Source organism: Anser anser (assembly GCF_964211835.1).
Source record: "Anser anser genome assembly, chromosome: 2".
NCBI lineage: Eukaryota > Metazoa > Chordata > Aves > Anseriformes > Anatidae > Anser > Anser anser.
Window position 1 is genome coordinate 54,538,304 of NC_139721.1, and position 19,578 is coordinate 54,557,881.

Consider the following 19,578-nt stretch of genomic DNA (forward strand, 5'->3'; position numbering starts at 1 on the left):
GCACCTCCATGACAAGTCATGTATTTCAGACTCAAGGTCTGACTTACTTTTATTTACTTATTTATTTTTGTGTGTGTGATATGAAGGAATTTTGTGCATTTGATTGAAAAAAAAATCCATTATATTATCACTCAAAAGCTTGACAACCTTCAAATAAAAACCATTCTTTGCAAAAGGCTAATAGCAGTATTTCTGTGAAGCCTCTGGTTAACACTAACATTAGCTATGCTATGACCACAGGCCGTAAGATTTTATCTCCCTCCCCATGATGGCTGTTTACTCAAAGGAGCAAGCCCAAAAGGAAAAGGAAAATTCCAGAACTTGTCAAAAATACCAGTTAGAGAAACAAAATGAAGAAAAACAAACACATTTTTGATGCATCGATATCCATCTTCACTTTCATAATCAAGCCCAAGTAGTGTAGATCACAATCCAGCTTTGGCATCGAAGTTTTCATGGAAGACAGCACAGGAGGTGCTACAGCTCCATATTCTAGCTGGGAATCCCCTCCCAGGGCCTCACAAATCATGCGTTAGAGGGGCAGACCCAACATCCATCTGAATGGGAAAGCAGAGCTGTGTGCAGCTGCCAGGCCAGTAAGGCACAGCTGGCAGCACGCACTGTACCAGGTGCTGATAAGGAAGAGGGTTCAGGCTCCGGGGTTCACCCCTAAACCTCTATCTGATGTGGGAACAACCACTCTAGATAAAAATAATTGCAAGGGAAGATAGGTTACTTTCAAGTTCTTCAAAGATTTCTGCGCATAGCTGCGAGTAAAATACAAATCTTAAAAGGGCAATCTGCTGGCAGCCCATTACCCAAATGTGTTTCAAAAGCAGCTTTCTGTAAAAGCTCCCTGCCAACATTTCTGCAAAAAAACTGTGAGCTGCTACACTAAATGTCTTGGTTTTCTGAAAAATAGTATGCAAATAACGAACAATTGCACCACAGATAATGGTAAGTACTGTTGTGCTTGAACACGAATTCTCATCTTTTAATTCATACTTATACACCCCGGCCAAATTCTCTTCTCAGCTATTCCTGGTTGCAAAAGTACAACTCGAATAATCTTAAATGTTAAACTGTTTAGATTTAATCAGTTTAATTAACAAACACCTCTACCAGAATCCAAACCTTGGCTTCAAATGTGGCCAAATGTAGTGCTGCAAAACGCGGGCTCAAAGCTCCTAGGCTTTTGGCAGGTTCATCCTTGGCTGAACAGGAGAATAAAAGTTACCAGAAAGTAGGACTCAAAACTGGATTTAGCTTGGGATTGCTTAGTAGGAACTGCTTTTCTTTCATTTACAGCAACTTAAATCCAGAATACCATTTTGTTATAAACTAAAACAATCTCGAGCGGCAGTCCAAGTTCGCAATACGTGATGGCTTCACCTCCGACGGAAACATCTGAACATTCGTGCCGCATTTCTGCAGCAAGCCCTGTTCAAGTTCGAACTTGTCTGAAACTTTAAAAACTTTACCACAGATAAAGAATAATTGACCGGATTAAGTTTATAGTTCTCCTTATCTGGGCAGTTGCCCTGCACAATTAAATAAATACACATTTGGATTACGCTCTTTCTTGATGTGGGAGCGTGCTAGATAACGCCCATGACAGGCCTTCAGCTGCAGTGCAAACTTGTGTAACTGCGGTGCAGAATACAATGTCCCGTTACCAAGCCGCTGTCTGTGTTTACCAGTGTTTTCCCTGCGCTCGAAACTTCAAACAGTCCTCACAGGATCAGGACCTAAATTAGCTACCATGAACAAAGGGGCCGGGAAAGGAAACCTGAATTTCATAGTCATAAAAGCAGATGGGACAATGATTTCCTTTCACAGGTATCTGCTGCCTTTCTTGTGCATGCAGCGTTTTCGGGCACGGCTTCAAGAGAGACCTGTAGCCTCGCAGAGGGAAATAGGCATTGCACAGTGTGGAAGATCCTAGAGACAGATAAAGTAGCTTTAAACGGGAGAGCAAAAAGGAAACTCCTCCAAGGCTGGCCGGCCCAGGCTTAGACCCTCCATCATCTTATAGCTCTGTCCTTGCTCCATGGCCCCGTTTGGGAGAGACCAGAGGACCAAGTGCCAAGAAATTGCAGAGCTGAGGAACTCTGTTAGGTTTAGGTTTGGCCATTAAGTTGGATCACTGCTTCCTTCCGCAGCCACAAAGGGTTAAAGCCCACCTCCACGCGGGGCAGCCGGAGCGCAGTGGGTGCAGCTCTGGGCCGTAAGTGCAATTCAATATCGACAGTAGTTTGGTCTTGCCCCCTTTGAAGCCGACATCTGGTCTCCATCACAGACATCTGCAGTGCTCTGCCGCGCGGGCTGCACACCCCGGCTCCATCCTCCATACAAAGCACGGGTGTTTGTTCAGGTGGGACTCCCTTCAGTGCTGATGGGACTTTTGTCCAAGTACAGACAGCACTAAACGAGCTTATTATAGGTAATCCCACCCTCCACCAGCCCTACCTAAAGGACTGCATAGATAATAAGACACTACTCTTGCTTCAAAGAGCTGAGCCTATTTGCCTTCAGCATGCCGTATGCGAGTCTGGGACTCCACCACCTACCAGCCTGGCTCCTACAGACAGGCTACAGAGTGCCGAAATCACCCCTTCTGCTCACGACCACCACGCCATAACATCACGAGCCCACAGCCAAGCCACGGAGATGGGTGAAATCGAATTTACATTGATGAAACTGTGAATAAAACTCAGCCTGTTTTCTAGCTCTCCCTGCTAACTCTAGAAGGGCAAGCGGCGTGTCTTTCTCTCTTTTCCTCTTCATTGTCTTCCAGATTTCCAACAGAAGTATGTTACTGAGGGAGCGGATCTCATATGCCTCTAGCACGGAGCGCAGTTCTTGTCCATTTTACAGACATGGGTATTTACATCGTTGTATATTTACTTATTGTTTTCCTGAACAGGTTTTGAAATTAAACACTTTGCAACTAATTTAAGCAATATTGCCAGAGAACTTTTGAAAGCATAAACAGTTTTGCTCTGAAACACACAGCAGTCCTGCCTTCATCATCTTTATTAGGACTATTTCCATGACGTTATCAACAAATTGTTTTAGTTATGGTTTCTAATTCAGCGGTAACATAATCAGAAATATACTAAAGTTTCTTCTTAGCGTTTGTATTTGTAAAAAAAAAAAAAAGTTTACATTTACAAAAGAAATTAGCCAAATTTGTTTTGAATCCACTTGGAGGTGGCTCTTATTAATCAGGTTTTTTGGAGCTGAACGATCTTAGCATCTGACATCTGAAACTTCTGTGGCTTTTTGTCTAAGCAAAGAAAACAGTGATAATGGACAACTTCCAGCTGCAAACCTCTTTTGACATTGTACAGGTTTTATTTTGACTAAGGAATACAAGTTTTTCCAAATTGTAATTCAGCAACGTTAAATTTAGGCATTAAATAGAGGCATTTCTTAACATAATGAAGTCTTACTGGACATTTTGACTTGCATTATAAAGCTTTAAACCCTAAATACACACACACCCTCTCACTCACTTTTAACCCTTAATTTGCCATTCACAATAGAAGAGTTTAAGACAACATCACGTGATGTGAAAAGGCTTAGCACTGCAATCCCCTGGGATTGCTGGTTATTCTTATGTATTACCAGTTCGGGCTAGCCGCTGGCCAAAGGACGCTCCTGTTGACTCTGTGGCACGTGGAGAAAAGCTCTAGGCCAAGTTAAAGCTAACAGGGTAAACACATTTCGACTGGCTACACTTCAAATGCATAATGTGAGTTTTCAGACTTTTAAGAGGGCAGTAGTTTCCCCATGCTTGAAGCTCAGATCCAAGCTGTGCACTGCTACATTAGTGATGTGTATATGTTTACACACTGACCTGTTTCTTTCTATGACAATGTAGGTGTACATTATTAGGTGAAATATAACTACATATGGAAAAAATGGACAATTTTCCTACTTCATCCTCTTTTGGCAGCTGCTGTTTTGATCTGATCATCATCCCTGATTTGTTTCCCGCTCCAGCCAGGGTTCAGCACTGCTCTGTAATTCCAAGCAGATGAGCCAGGGAGTCCAACCCTGTAATTACACCTCCTCTCCTTACCCTCTAACTTCAAACCTCCCATTTCCACTTTTACGTCTCAGTTCACAGAGTTTTAAGGAACACCTTTGGCGTCCCAGCAGGTCTGGCTTAACTAAACACGTTTATGCACTCTCTGGATTTCATAGCTGAGCTGTGAGAAGGGTATAAAACGCCCTCCTGGGGAACGAGGTCTCTTGCTCTTTGTCTCTCAAAACAAAATACACAATCAGAAGTCCATGCTCTTTATTATTTATCGAATACCATCTGTGTGCTTAGCACTTGTACAAACACAGAGAGAGACAATCCCTGCTCCACAAAATCAATCCCAGGAATAGCTTTGAAACCCTTACCCCCCCCCTCAAAGACCTCACATTGAATCCATGTAGGTTGCTTGCATCGTAACAGCTAAATTCCTCTTTTTACGAGTAAGCTGAGGGTCCTAAGAAATTTAGCAGAAGGCGGTGGGATGCTGCAAAGCACTCCCGAATTAGGAACATGCTTCAGAACGACGCTGTAGCTGAGTAGGTTGAGTCACTCTTTGACAACAAGATCTCACCCGGACTTTTCAAATCTGGCTGCCAAATGTTGGACATACCTCAGCAGCGAATTAAACAGCCTCCTTTGCAGAAGTCGCTCTTGATGAACTCCGGGATTCTGGGCAAATGCCTTGTCACCTAAAGTTGTCTTGGTATGAGCGTACAAGCCGAACGCAGCACGCTCCAGTCCCATATGCCAAGGGCTAACATTTTGCCTACTGTGCAGCTTCAGAGAAATTTCATCCCAGGGCTAAGCTGAGAGCGTGTCGGAGCAGAACTGCCCGCAGAGACACCCGGGCTCTCCTCCACTCGGGCACAAGCCCCGGCGGTGACAAAGCTGCTGCTTCCAGCCCGCAGCATCCCCGCGGGAGGTGCCCGGCAGCAGCCCCGTCCCCGCAGCTTTCTGCCGGCTCCCACCCGCACCACCCCGACGGCTTCCCCCGGCGGGGTGCCCCGCACTCACCGTGCAGCAGCAGGGCTGGGAGCAGGCACCGCATGAGCCTGCCGTACATCTCCGCTCCGCTCCGCGCCCCGGCGCTCCGGGACCCGCGGCTCAGCGCCGCGAAGGGCAGCCCATGGCCGGCGCTAGGGGGCAGGCGGCCGGCGGGACCCTCTCCTCGGGGCTGCCGGCCCCCGCTGCCCGCTGCTCGGGGGCTCCCGCTCCGCTCCGCTCCGACCCGCTCCGCTCCGCGCCGCGCCGCCGGCAACTCTCCGCGGAGCGCCGCGGCGGCCCCGCTTCATATTTCCCCTTCCAGCGGGAGGAGGAGGAGAAGGAGGAGGAGGAGGAGGAGGAGGAGGAGGGGGCGGGAGGTGGGGACTGCGCGGCCAGGGAGGGCTGCAGGGGGCGGCCCCGCTCCGCCCGACACCCCGCGGAGGGGTCTTCCCGCGGAGGGAGGGGGAGGACGGACACCCTTCTCCCCCTTAAACCCCAAAATCCCCCGCCGGGAGGGTGGGTGGGTCGGTGCCGGGGGGGGCAAGGTGCCCCCGGGGAGGCTGTGGGCAGGTACAGCAACCCCAGTGCCCCTTGCCCCCCCGCCGTGAGGATGCAGCTTCGTGTGGCAGCGTGGCTCCACGTTAAAAGCAAAGGGTGGGCGCCTAGGTTGCCTTCTTCAGGGCTGCGTTCCTCTGCACGCCTTTCGCCCCCGTCTGTAGTTTTGATTTTTAGGCTGGGCTGAGGCCCTGGTCGTGCAAGCGCTCAGTGCGTGTGCTTAGTGTTGTACACGCAAATGACTCATGGGACTGGGTTGGAGCACGGGGCTTTCTTTTATAATGTCCTCTGCTCAGGGACATCATGTTTGCTGGCTTTTCTTTGGACTCATGAGCTCAGCCATAGGGTCCCATGGCAAAGAATATGTAACAAATTGGAGAAAATCAACACATCTGACTTTTGAACAGTTTAAGCTAAAGTGTTTACACACTGCATGCTTACAAAGAAATACAAACAATAATGGCTCCTTCCAACTCCCTCGAGAAGGAAGAATAAATTTAATCTTCCTTATTTGTATAGAGAGGAAACAGAAACAAGTAAGTGGTGAGTCAGAATTAGAGCTCCGGTGCTTTGGATTCTCAGGGTTAAACTTTTTCCTTCAAACAACTGTTTTTCAGGACAGAAAGAATGGTTTCCAGAGCACTTGGTGGCGGTCTCTACAAACCAGTAGTGTTTGGATATCCGGTCAGTGACCTGGAGACAGATGCACAAAGAGCAACCTCCTTCAAGAAGCAGGTGCACATGAACATGAACAAGTAACACGGGGTACGGCCATAAAAATGCCCTTACCCAAAGGTATTTGCTCAGCTTCAACCCATTTGTCTAGTTGCCACGGAGATGTTTGTCAGCTGTGCGTGTGAAGGGAGGTGAATCAAAGGATTATAGTAAATGGGGTTCCATCAGGCTGGCAGGCAGTCTCTAGTGGGGTTCCACAGGGCTCCATTTTAGTTCTCTTCAATGTTTTCATAAATGACTTCAATGTAGGACTTGAAGGTATGCTAAGTAAGTTTGCAGATGATATTAAATGGGGAGGAGCTGTTGACTCCCTCAGGGGCAGAGAGGCCTTGCAGAGAGATCTTGACAAATTAGAGGCTGGGCAGTCACCAACAATATGAAGTTCAACAAGAGCAAGTGCCGGATTCTGTACCTGGGATGGGGCATCTCTGGACAAATGTACAGAATGGGGGATGAGGGGCTGGAGAGCAGCCCCACAGAAAGGGATCTGGGGGTTCTGGTTGACAGCAAGCTGAACACAAGCCAGCAGTGTGCCCTGGCAGCCAGGAGGGCCAGCCATGTCCTGGGGTGCATCAGGCACAGCACGGCTAGCCGGTCGAGGGAAGGGATTGTCCCGCTCTGCTCTGTGCTGGTGCGGCCTCACCTCAAGTGCTGTGTGCAGTTTTGGGTGACACAGTATAAGAAGGACATAAAACTATTAGGGAGTGTCCAAAGGAGGGCTACAAAGATGGTGAAGGGCCTGGAGGGCGAGACGTATGAGGAGCGGCTGAGGCCCCTTGGTTTGCTCAGCCCAGAGCAGAGCAGGCTGAGGGGAGGCCTCATGGCGGCCTGCAGCTCCCTCACGAGGGGAGCGGAGGGGCAGGCGCTGAGCTCTGCTCTCTGGGGACAGCGACAGGACCCGAGGGGACGGCATGGGGCTGGGACAGGGGAGGGTCAGGCTGGGTGTTAGGGAAAGGCTCTGCACCCAGAGGGTGGTCGGGCACTGGGACAGGCTCCCCAGGGCAGCGGTCACTGCACTGAGCCTGCTAGAGTTCAAGAAGCATTTGGACAAGGTGCTCAGACGTGGCCTGATTTTTGGGTGGTCCTGTGTGGAGCCAGGAGCTAGACTCAATGATCCTTGTGGGTCCCTTCCAGCTCAGGATATTCTGTGATTCAGTGATTCATGCTGTATACCCAGTGCAGTTGGAAAAGCTGTTTGAGAAGACTTGTGTACTCCACTTGGCTGTTTTTAGGAGGGGATCAAGATTAATCCAGGCCAAAAGTCTTAATTTCACCATCTGTAACAATCTGACAGTAGCAAAGACACCAAAGTAGGTTTTCTTTACCTGCAGGCTCTGTAAGGCCCAATGAGCAAGTTAAAAAACTTCACTTATATACGGTACAAGCATCTGTGTTTATGAGTCTTGGGGACCCTTGACCTGCTTCAGGTACGTTGCCTCCCCTATGGGATACAAGGATGCGTGAAAAGCAATGCAGGTGAAAAAGTGAGCTGCCCCAGGGCTGGTCCTGAGCAGCACACTGCTGCGACGGGGTCCTGCCTGGTGGGATGCAGCCAGCTGGAAGAGTCTCACTTATTTGGCCAGAGTACAGACACGGTGTGTAGGAAGGCTCTAGTAATGTAAGCCTGCTACTGCTGGTTAGTGAGTGCGTGTCCCTTCAGAGCCCGGTACGTATTCCTGCTGTTGCCCCCTCCACATGTCCAACCTACAACCTCTCCTGAAGAAGCAGCGAGTCAGAAGGGGATAACAGAAATGCAGACCCAGGGTTTAAGGCGTAGCCAGCATCACTGGGAACACTAATGAAGGGCTAGAAGTTTTGAAGTGTAATTGTATAAAAGTAGCAACATCCCTAGGGAGTTTTTTTTTTTCTTTTTTTTTTCTTTCCTGTAGACACCATCTATTCTGCCATCTGTGAATCAAACAACAAAATTATCTACAAAAAGATGAGACTGAGAACTGTCTGCAAAAAGTCGGCTATCCCAAAAGTGCAGAGCTTGTCCCCTGGGAAGTGAGAGCCCCCCATCAGCAGCATCGCTAACAGCTTTTCATAAGCAGAAAGGGGAATGACTTTATTGCTCCACTGGCCAACTTTGTAAATTAGGCTCCGCTTGTGATTTACTATCAGCGCAGCTTCAGATGTGGTAATGAAGTAAAATGAAATCAATACCCAGTAGACCCAGACACGGTAGAACTTTCCAAAAACAACAGAGACTATACTTTGTCTTTTACTCGCCTTTTTTATTTCGCATTATTTTAAGGACGTGGGATTTTTCAGACTGATGCACAATATTTTTTTGAAAATACGCCCAGTTTAGTCCTACTTGTTTCATTACTGTGCCCCTGTTCTGAATTTACTGTTGCTGTAACGGGAAGCGGTGACAAATAACAGCTCTCCGCACTTTGATCTAAGCAGCATGTCACATCCACGCCCATTAAAAATTATATTAACCAATCCAACCATGACTTTCTGAACTTGGGCTCCTGGGGCAGGGTATGTGCTTAATGTCGATATAAAGTAAAATCATTTACAAAGGCATCTCGGCCATGTTCTCAAAAATATCATGGGGAGGGAAAGCGTTTTAAGAAGGAAGTCAGCAGAGTCTTGCACAGAAAGTAGCCGTTCTGAAACATAACCTGATGGGAAATGTACTTTGGGGCTGGGGCCCTCTGCAAAAGTATTAAAATAGGAAGAAAACTAACTTGTTGGGCTTGTTGCGTGACACTTCAAAGACCTAGGCGTATCAGCGCGGCACTCGTCTAGCTAGGGTGCGGGCTTGTTGGCTGGCAGCCAAATGCCAGTCTTGTGGTGAAAGACATGTAAAACAGAGAGACGATGGGAAAGCATGGAGGCCGTGAGCATATGGGGCACTTTATGCTGTGGAGAAGAATGGGATGGGGTAGCTCCCTTCACCTCAGTAATGCTGTGGCAGTGCCACAACTGTGATTTGCTAATGGATAAATTATGTTTTTTAAAAAGACAATATGTTCTTTTGAATAAGGCAAAGGAGTGGGATGTAAAGATTTATTGGAAAGGAGTGGAGTGACTAATTCACGAGGAATCAAAAGTCTGACAGATTTCTATTTGTGAATTGTCCATGTCAAATTTGTCAATTCAAGTGAAGATTTGGAGAGTGGTTTTGCTACATGACCAGCTGAAGTTAGAATCCGTGAGACCAGCTTAGAGCCTGTCTGATGCACAGAAACACGTACTGTATGACTTATTGCTTGGGGTTTGGCCATTTGAGGGAGAAGTTAAATTGTTTTACAGTGTAAAACAAATGTCAAGCAGTTTGTTTTCTCCATTCACATTGGACTGAAAAATCTATAGTTTGTGGGGTATTTCAGGTTCTCAGTTCCTGCCTCTATCATTTTTATATTTTTAGAATAAGATCTGTAACCTGATTTTTTTTTAATTATTATTATTTGTATTTTCTAATTCTTTGTTAACAGAAGGACTTGACAGAGACTTTGGCAGTATTTTCAAGATGTTTCGCTCACAGAGTTGTGCAGAGTGTTTCATCTTCCCCCACTGGAGGCTTGATCTTCAGTGTAGCCACTGAGGACAGTGGAATTTCATACTTATTTTGAGGGATGCTGAGTCTGGTTTAGTTGCTTAGACCTGTACCTGTGGTGATGCTCACCTGCAAAGCGTGGCTCTGAGAGTGAGACTGATCTGTGAGGCGGTGCAGGTTGCCTCAGAGGTCTGTACTCTATTGTTCTTCTCTGTTTCGGCAGGCAACTGCTCTGAGAAGTGTATTTTGGAAATGCTTTTGTTTTAGTCTTGTAAGACACAATGCACACACTGAAGGTCTGCTACCTAGGAACAGGCATGGAAAATATAGACCAAACAGTGAAAAAAAAGGTCTTGTGGCCATTGTCAAGATAGGCAGGCTTTTTTCCTCATTTTTTTTTTTCCAGATACATGCAGAGACATGCACACATGCATATGCACACCACACAGACCCCATCTGCTACAAGAGGCTTGCTTGAGAGATCACTGTTTGCACAAAAATGTGGTTATCTGAAGCATTTTTTTCAGTTTTCCTAGAGTAGTTTGAGAAGTAGTTGGGAACAAGGGTATAAAAGAACAGGAAGAGCAGACCCTGCAGTGCTCAGGCAATCCCAGACAAAAGAAACAAAGAAAGAAGCAAAGCACTTGAACAAAGCGAACGGCTTTCCATAAAACATGCTCCTCTCTTCACATCTTCACTTGTTTCTGGCTTTTGAAACGTGCTTGTGATTGGATTGCTCAGAGCCAAAGCGCAACTCCTCCGTTTAGAATTACTTCGCTATGAGCACGGGCAATTTTGTGGGGCTCTTCCTGCAACCAGAGCTTTGGGGCCAGCTCCAGCTCCCAGTGAACCCAGTAGGGGTCTTCCCATTGACTGTAATGAGAGCTGGATCAGGCCCTAGAGGAGGCTGCTGAAAGTGCCAGCAGGAACAGCTAGTGCTTGTATGCTGGCGGTGTTAATCTGGAAGCAAGAAAAAGGGGGAGCGAAGATATTTCTTAATCCCGTGTACACGCTAGCAGCCATCCTCACCCTTCCCAGTACTGCTGATTTCATTCATTCATGGCACTCAAATACCATGAAAACCAGCTTGGTAAAAATGCCTTCATACACGTTGTTTATGTGCTCCATTGTTTTCACAGCAGCTTTCTGATGTTGTTTCTTAAAGGAAAAAAAAAAAAAAAAAAAGCAACAGCCAAACCAACCAATTGAAAATTTGTTACAGTCTGGGCAAAAACACTCTCCATATATCTTCTTGCTCTGCAGAGTTGTGCAATTGATCGGAGCAGTGACTGTTTCCATTTCTGAAAACAAAAGTAGGCTTCTGGAAAAATTTAAACACAAGTAGAGTGTTGTTCAGTACAGCTTATATTTTCTCAGAATAAAATTAAACTTTGATTTTGATTAATTTCTTAGAGAAAATGGAAGTTCTGGCAATTTTTTATAAACTACGCAAAGAAGCAGAGTTCATTTCCAAACTGAAAAATGGATTAATGTGTCCTGCCAAGCTTACATGAGACTCTCAAATAACAACTTGCTCCTATAAAGCACCTGGGAGTTACTTTCTTAGTTTATATTCTTCCTGTAGTCCCTTTGGGACCATTGATTCTCCGGGTTAATTAGAAGATCCTTTGGGAAATGTGATTTTTGTCCCATGCAGAGCACTGCCCATGGCCTTCCTTCCACTTGAGCAGCAGAGAAAATGCAAATGGGAGAGAGAAGGAGTGGGAAATTGAACCTGCTCCAAGCAGCCCCGTTACAAAGGGAGCCATTCTTCAGAGAGGAGGAGGCTGCTAGCAGCTGGGCACTAAGGTTTATCCCAGGAGGAGACGGAAGGTGGGAAACTCTGTCTTTGCTTCCCTGTCGCGTGCTCTCCTCCGTGGCTGTGCTGGCTCCATGTGAGTGCCGTCAGATGGCTGGTTCATGATGCTCTTTCCCACCACAGCTACTTCTCCTTGTCTCATGGGTCCTGAGTGTTGCCTTGAGGGTGCAAGTGGAAAATTTTCTTTCACAGTTTGGTTCAGCGTTTGTGTTTAGTGATAAGTCTCTTGTAATGCGTCTTAGATACACAAATGGCCAAAGATAAGTCTCAAGTACAACCCTGTTTCACAAAGCTGCTGGGTTTTTCTTGTGGCCCTTTGACCAGGAGGCATCCAGTCTTATTCTCACACTGAGGCTGTTTATTTCTCATTGTGGTATTATTGCAGCCAGTTTCAAACTTGATTTCACATCACGGGTATCACATTCTGCAGCTATCTCAAAGATGTGCAGGTGTTTTTTCTTTGCTCATTACAAAGCTGAGTTTGTTCAGGTTTTAGGCTGAATTTTATCCTCGGGATCCTGGCTCTGAAAACCACTTACATGTTGAAGCACAAGTGCGTTTTGCAAATTCTTCCCCCAAGGTGGGGCTAAGCAGCGTCTTTCAGCAAAAGAATACCACCTCAATGCACTGTCAAACTGCGACTTGGTCAAGGTGTCGTCACGGCCACTGAGGGCTCGGTTGGCTCTGAAAAAAAAAACACAGAACCAAGTTTTCCCAAGTCATTTGAAAATAAGGAGGAAAAAAAGCAAGCAACTAGAAATCTTGAGGAGTTACCATTTCTAGCCTAGGCAGCCGGCGTGCCAGGGGCAAGCCTCTGCCCTGGCTGGTTGTGCAACGCTCTTGTGAGCTGCTCGGTTTCCCAGGGCCTCCGTTTCCCCAGCTGTGGAAAAAGTGTACAAGTCTGAGGATAGCTTCGTAGACTGAAAGCAATGCATATATAGCATGAAGTATTACTTTGAGTGGGAGTTCATGCACAGATATAAAGGCATTAATATGGCTTTAAGTGAGGTGTATACATTTTCTCAGGGTATTCCCAATCAACTGCAGTAAGTTTTGAATTCCTTCCATCATTTCCATCTATTTACGCATGTAAAAACCTATGTTATATACATACTTGCATGGGTGGCATATGAATATATTTAATACTTACATATGTCTAAAATGTCTATTTTATATATATATATAAAATCTTTGAAACATCTGGATAGTGCATTATCCAAGTGCATGCTCTTCAAGTCCATAAGCAGCCAGCCAGCTTGCTGACTGCCTGAATTAAATGGCAGTCTCCTTTCACAAGCCTGTCTGCAGCTGCAAGGTGTTCTCTGGGCTACTTAAGAGCTGCCAGATTTTGCAGGAAAACTGCTTATCTGCTGAGAAAATATTACCAGCAGCTTCTTGGAAAGCAGTGGGCTAAATTACAGTTGTAGGTAATAAAAAGAGAAGAGAAGAAGGAAAAGAGAGACACTGACTGGCTGAATTCTGGCTGATTTCTTTGGTCTTCCGTTTCTGTACTTGGTACAAGAAGTGGGAGTATAAGAGCCGATGACAACAGCCGGGGTGGTGTAAGACATCCCTCTGTTTTCTGGGGCTGATGCTATTTAGGCTCCAGAAAATAGCTAGTGAGTAACCCTCTGGAGTAACAGAGAGCTGCTGCGCCCACTTTTTTTGTCTTTGTCTATATTATAGGCAACTGTGCAGAAAGAGCTGCACGGTCTCTGTGTCTGGAGGATGCCTTCTACCTCTGCTCCTGCCCTTTTTTTGGTCTGGACAATGTTACATTTAGCTTCCATAAAAAAGCACACAGAGTTACTTTCTGTTCCTGCCGTGGGAGGAATTAATCGCAGTGCAGAAGGGATAAAGGACTTGGCCCGCCGAAGGATGGGAGCATGGGGATCCTCGTGGCAGCCTGCCCCTTGAGTCATCGGCATGGAAAGCTGGTGCATCACCCCGGCCACCCCACAGGCAGGAAACGGGCTGTGCTCTGGCCAGCTCTCCCCAGCGCTGCAGCAAAGCTTGAAATGTGGACACCTACAGGCAAGCTACCCTCTACCCAACCATGCCACCTGTGTCCTGGAGCATGGATACTGCGTTCCCTGGGGGCTCCAGTAACATCTTCTCCAGCCCTCCTCCCAGCCCCAGCCCCCTTGCACTTGCCTCCCAACAGCAAGGAACACGCAGCTGTGGGGGATTATAGAAAATACCTGGCAAAACAGGCATATTCACACCTCCGTTGCTTTGTGCGATAAGGGGCCGTGCATGCGTGTGACGCTCGAGGAGGAAAACAGAGCAAAGATGTGGCCCACAGACAAGGTGAGGAATGCTGCCCCCTGCACTGCTCTTCCTCTGTCAAACACACGCACATGAATAAACACCCCCTGCACAGGCGACCTGGGGAACTGTTTCCCATGGGAATAATCACAGATCCTCCAATTGTAACTGCACTTGTGTGCGGCTTCTCTCCTGGCTCACTCCAGCGATCTTAAAGCTATCGAGTTACTAAAAATATCCCCTTCAGCGTGCTCTTTAATTACTGAACTGTTCCCCATCATGTTAGAGAAAGAAAAAGTACATTTGGTAGTAATTTTCTTAAGTGAAGAAGTCTACACACAAAGCTCTCTGCTCCTAATGCAAATGTCGTAAACTCTGTGAGATATTTTCAAAGGAGTGTTTCGTGGAGATTGTCTCCATTATGAATCAAGGGTCAGGCAGCTTTTTCACTCTTGCTTTTACTCTTCCAGAGCTGGAGGAAGCTAATGTGACCAGGGCGTTGGCCATATCAATGGCTCTGCACTGATATGTGAGTGGGTAGCAGAATTTTCTTCTGAGCCTCAGTTGTATGAAACGGGAGCAAACTGGCTGCAATGAAGGGAGCTGTTTGGCAGGAAGAGGAGTGGGTGAAATTCATATAAATTCCTTAATTCCTTGGGTCAAACTAAGGTCTATGTGCCAGATATGCCCCGTGAATTTTGATTTTCCCTTGGGGAGTACAGAGAGACCCAAGCAGTGGATAGGCGCTAACTTCTCACTCTCAGAGTGCAAAGCAAGATTGCCTCTTTGGAGCTATTGTGTATTTGTATTTTTATCCCTGTATGTTATGAATATAGTCAGTAGCATGCCTACTAAATCTTCTGAGGGTGCAACCACAACAGGATCCACCAGCCACGGTAGCCTAGGAGCTAAAACCTCCGAGAAGTAGAGCGAAGAGAAGTAGGGGTGGCTGGGTGTAAAGAGCCCCCTGCAACATGCTCCACCGCTCACTGTCTCTCTCTTCTCTTCAACATCAAGATTGGGAAACCAAAAACTACAGTGAAGTGCAATTTGATTGTTCACATGCTTTCACGGTCAACCATTACCAAACTTATTACTCATCTCATTCCTGCCTGACATGAGTCTGTAGCTACTTACGAGATCCCCAGATTTTCTTCTACTTGCTTCTACTTGATTTTGGGCACCTTGACAGTACAAAAGTTTGCTCTGAGGAGCTATATATTCCTTATTCAATAGTGAAATGTCCTAGATGCAATCACTGGGAATGCTTTACGGGATGACAGGCAGGATAACTTGTATCCCAGGAACAAAGTTGCACAGAAGTCTTTCAATTAAGGACAGCAATTAGCCTGCTTTTTACCAGCCCTGATTATCATGATGAAAATATTTATCCTTTTATTTGCTCATTTGATTTCCAAGCACACCAAGTCCATGGTTCCAGGTTTTGTCCAGGTTTATAGTTCAGTAGCTTCCTATTGTAGTCAGTGGGAGTTTCACCTTTGGTTTCAACAGAAGTGGGATAGGTTGTAGGGCTAGTTACAAGTCCTTTATAGTTCTGTTTGAAAGCAAGTGCAAACAACTGAAAGAAATGTCTTAATAAAGATAATTTGCATGTTGAAACTTACATTGCGTAAATGTGCCATTAATATCATTAATATCTTCCTGGAGATAAGATGCAACAAACTTCTTTGAAGACGAATTGCTCAACTCACCCCTGGCATAGCTTCAGTGGAATCTCACCCACTTCTGACAGTGATTTATTTTGTCTGGAGCACTTTCCTCTGGGAGTCCAAGATGTGTATCTTTCCAAATCAATACAATCTAACATCAGAGAATTCAAGAAGCAGGACTCTCAAGTTCCAGTACTAGCTCAGCCATAAACTAGCATTATGCTGGTTATCTCATTTAATTTCTGTGGGCCTTGGCTTAAGGCATGCTTAAATTTCTTGCAAAACTTTTCAGAATCTCACTTTGAAAGGTGTGCTCATGAAAAATTTATACTACCACAAATTAAATGCTTCTAAAATAATTTGCAAGTAAAGCAGGAGATTTATTCCCACTAAAAGGAAAGTAAAGGAGGAGGTGTTCCCTGAGGCTGTTGCAGAAATTTTTGATCATGCCCTGTATGATGGAATAGCAAAGAAATATTCTTGGGGGTTTTGTTTGCAACAGAAAGGAGGCCTTCTCCTCAGCTTTCTCTGTCGGTGCATTGGTGTTTGCATGTTCAAAAGAGTGGTCACTTCAGCTATAGAAATGTCAATGGTTCAAGCTTAAGCATGAGTTGTGATGGGCTGCATTTAAAATGGGTCACATTTGACACAGAATGAAAAATTTCTGTAAAAACGATTGTTTAAGAAAAGATGTGAGCCTCTTAATCCTTTATGTTAAGTGAACAGTTGGGATTCTCTAACTCACTTTTATGCCACCTTGATGTTGGGTGGGAGCTGTTTTGGGTCAGAACTGGCTTTAAGTGTTCATTTTCAAAGGCCTAAGATTTAATGTATTAAGATTTAATGTATTAAGATTTAATGTATTAAGACTTAATGTATTTAATGCGTCTTGTCTTCAAGGAAGTTTGAATAATATTAGTGGGGATGGAGGCACGTTTCCACAGTCTAGCTTTCAGGGCAATTTGCCACTATTACAACAGTGAAGAAAGGCTTTTTTTTTTTTTTTTTTTTTTTTTCAGTCAAAGGACAAAGACTACATTTTAAAACACACAGACTCTAGGAGTTCTGGTCCTCTGCTTTCATACCTCCAGTCTTTTGTCATACCTCACCATTAGGTCTTAGGAGCTCAGGGCCCTTCTTCTCTCGTGAAGAGAGGGGCTATGACTGTGGCACCGAGGAGCCCCTGCTCTGCCCTGACCCCTTGCATCACAGAAGCTTTTGATTAACGGCACCGTCACTCGCTGCTGAAGTCGAAGAAACTACAATTCAGCTAAACAGTCTCAGACACTTGGGCAAAGCAGAAACAATCCAAAACACTCATAGGCAAACCCCATTTTATTATAATGATACAGGGAAGTAACACCCTCGGAGATATGGTGACAGTTAACACTTAGAGATGTGCTAACAAGAAAAGTTTTATAAGCTTTTTACGAAGAAATATTTATCTGCTGATGAAGGACACTTGGTAAACAGTTGCAGCTGAAGAAACTCTAAATAGAGTGGGGTGCAGTTTATCGTAACAACTAAATTATATTCTCCTGTTACTATTTCTCTCCTGCATATGAATGCTAGTGTTAAAACACTTAAATTGTCTTAAGTACGTGTCTGTTCATATATGTGTTTGTATATATAATATACATACACATACACACACACATATATATATATGCCAAATCCTTTTATGTCTAAACTGTAGATTGTGTCACAAGATTAAGCAGCATGGTTTTGTAAAACTAAAATAAAACATCTGTTTGGAAAGGCCCTGGCATTGTAAGAAATTTTTGCAGCCTGTCTCTGCATTCAGTGAACGTTAGCCCACATAAGTTTTTATAATTATTTCAACTCAAGTAATCTCATCACATACATTGAGAAACCGAAGCTGAAAGATGTGTTGTACTTAAACAAATGCTTCTCTTGAATTGCAGTTGCTAAGCTTGCATAGTGTTCTCTGTGGTATTTTTTTTTCTCCCCTCACTAGGTTGTGATTTTCTGAGCTGTCTTAGCTAGGTCTCTACTTTAGGGTGAAATTTGGTTTTTCAAAGACTTATCAAGATGTTGTTTGTTCTTCACTGTTTCTGTGAAAGGCAAGAGAAAAGGTTTGCCTTACCTACCAGAAAATGCCCTTCTATGAACCTAGTGAAGAGGCCTGGGGCTAAAGAAGGGAATCAGGGAATCAGAAAAAAAAACAAAGAAAAAAAAGAAAAAAACCTTTTATTACTTACGTGGGAAAAATATGACTCCATCCAAGGCATCCAAAATTAGTGGACATTAAAAAAATAATCAAAACAACTTATTCCGGGTCTTAGAATCAAGTCTTGATACCCTCTGAGATGCACAGCACTGTTTGGTCTACAAGACATCGCTGCTTCTTGGACAGAAACAACTTTGTTCAGTTATGTTTCTTACTGAGTGGAAGATATGTTACCCATCCGTGATGATTACTCGATGATCTACCATGGCAAACCACAGTCATTGCCACAATTTCTTGGTGCTATTGATAGGGACAGGCTGCCCAATATACAGATGAAGCAGTGCAGTGTGTGGAGGTCTGTCTCTCCTCTGGGAATCAGATCATTTCATGCTATGCCATAATTTTTCAGTGCTTCCTGGATTCCCCCTAGGTAAGGTAGCTCAGATTTGAAAGCTTGTTCTGAGAGTGGGACAAGGACAGAGAAAAAATGGTCTTTTCATCAATATACCAAAATCTGCAAAACATGGTGGTGCTTGGAAGGGAATTGCAAACTGTCTCAATCAGGCTGAGGGACTCTCGCAGTTATTTCCACCCCATGCAGGTCCTTTTGCAGACCGAGTACTACTCCCTGCGTTTGGGACCTGGGGAGATGATAAGCTCTGAGCAGCTCCGAGCTCTTGGTGAAGCTTTTAGGAGTAAGGCTGTTCAGTCCGGTACACATGGTGCTGGGTGCAACGCCAGAGGACCAGGTCCTGTACCTTCTAGATGTATGGATATAGAAAAAACAAAAATGAATACAAGATTTTTAGAAGAGCAAAGACCTAAATGTATAGAGTATTTGCTTACACATGCAGATGGGGGCCCTTTAACATCATTACACATCCAAGTAATTGCACTAGACTTCCAACTCCTGCTCTCTTATCCCTACCCTCATGTCTCTTCAACCACGCAGACTAAACAATCAAAGTACAGAATCACTGCTTTTCAATTTCAGGCCCCCTTTTTTTCCCATATGCTTTGTGTTTTGGTTAGGCAACTGGCTAAGACCTTAGAGACTACTTATTAGTATCCATGTGGATGTAATTTAACTTTTTTTTTTTTTTTCCAGTCATGCTTTTATTTGAAAATTTTAAAGATAGTGGTACAATACTGAAAAGAAACAAACAAACAAAAAAAATTAACATGTGATTTCTTTCAGAAAAGACACACTGTTCTATGAAATGGTGGACCACCGTGAGAAATAAATAAGGCTATTAGAGAATAAGAACAAGAAAGGAGAACCAATAAATAATAACAAGTATCAGTGTCCAGCAGTACTAATGCACTGGCTAGATTCCACATACAAAGTTTAGGCGCCGTTCCTCCATGTGCTTATGTTCTTGAATAATCCCCTACATATAGGAAGCCATCCATACCCATGTCTGGAGGACGTGGCTCTGTGTGAACAGCCCTGGTGTGTGGAACGAACTTGCTGGAAAGACAGCCATTGCCATTAGAATCCTAGAATCACTAAAGTTGGAAAAGACCTCCAAGATCATCTGGTCCAACCATTGCCCTACTACCAATGCTACCCACTAAACCATGTCCCCAAGCACCACTTATGCATCCATTTCACTATTGCAGCTGTAGGAAAGTGTCACTAATGCGTTGTATTAAATTAATTTAGGTCAAAACATTCCTGTAACAACCTTGTGGAGTAGGTAAGCATTATCACGTACAGGCAAAGATGAGGCACACCATGCGTTTTCATGCATGTACCCTGCATGTCAGGCAACTAAATTCAGTTTTGACTGA

At 44.9% G+C, this 19,578-nt stretch overlaps 1 protein-coding gene and 1 long non-coding RNA gene across 2 annotated transcripts in view; one reads left to right on the plus strand and one right to left on the minus strand.

Moving 5' to 3' along the window:
* APCDD1 (APC down-regulated 1) overlaps window positions 1-5,374 on the minus strand; it is a 30,295-nt gene extending 24,921 nt beyond the window's left edge. Inside the window, exon 1 of the mRNA XM_083824834.1 lies at window positions 5,066-5,374. Coding sequence (XP_083680960.1) covers window positions 5,066-5,114 — 49 coding nt within the window. The 5' untranslated portion in view covers window positions 5,115-5,374. The remainder of the gene's footprint in view (window positions 1-5,065) is intronic.
* Window positions 5,375-5,420: 46 nt separating this feature from the next.
* Window positions 5,421-16,594, plus strand: LOC310894579. Its single transcript, XR_014580019.1, has 3 exons — window positions 5,421-6,126; window positions 6,208-6,385; window positions 8,215-16,594. It is a non-coding gene; the product is annotated as an uncharacterized lncRNA (long non-coding RNA).
* Window positions 16,595-19,578: the final 2,984 nt, after the last annotated feature.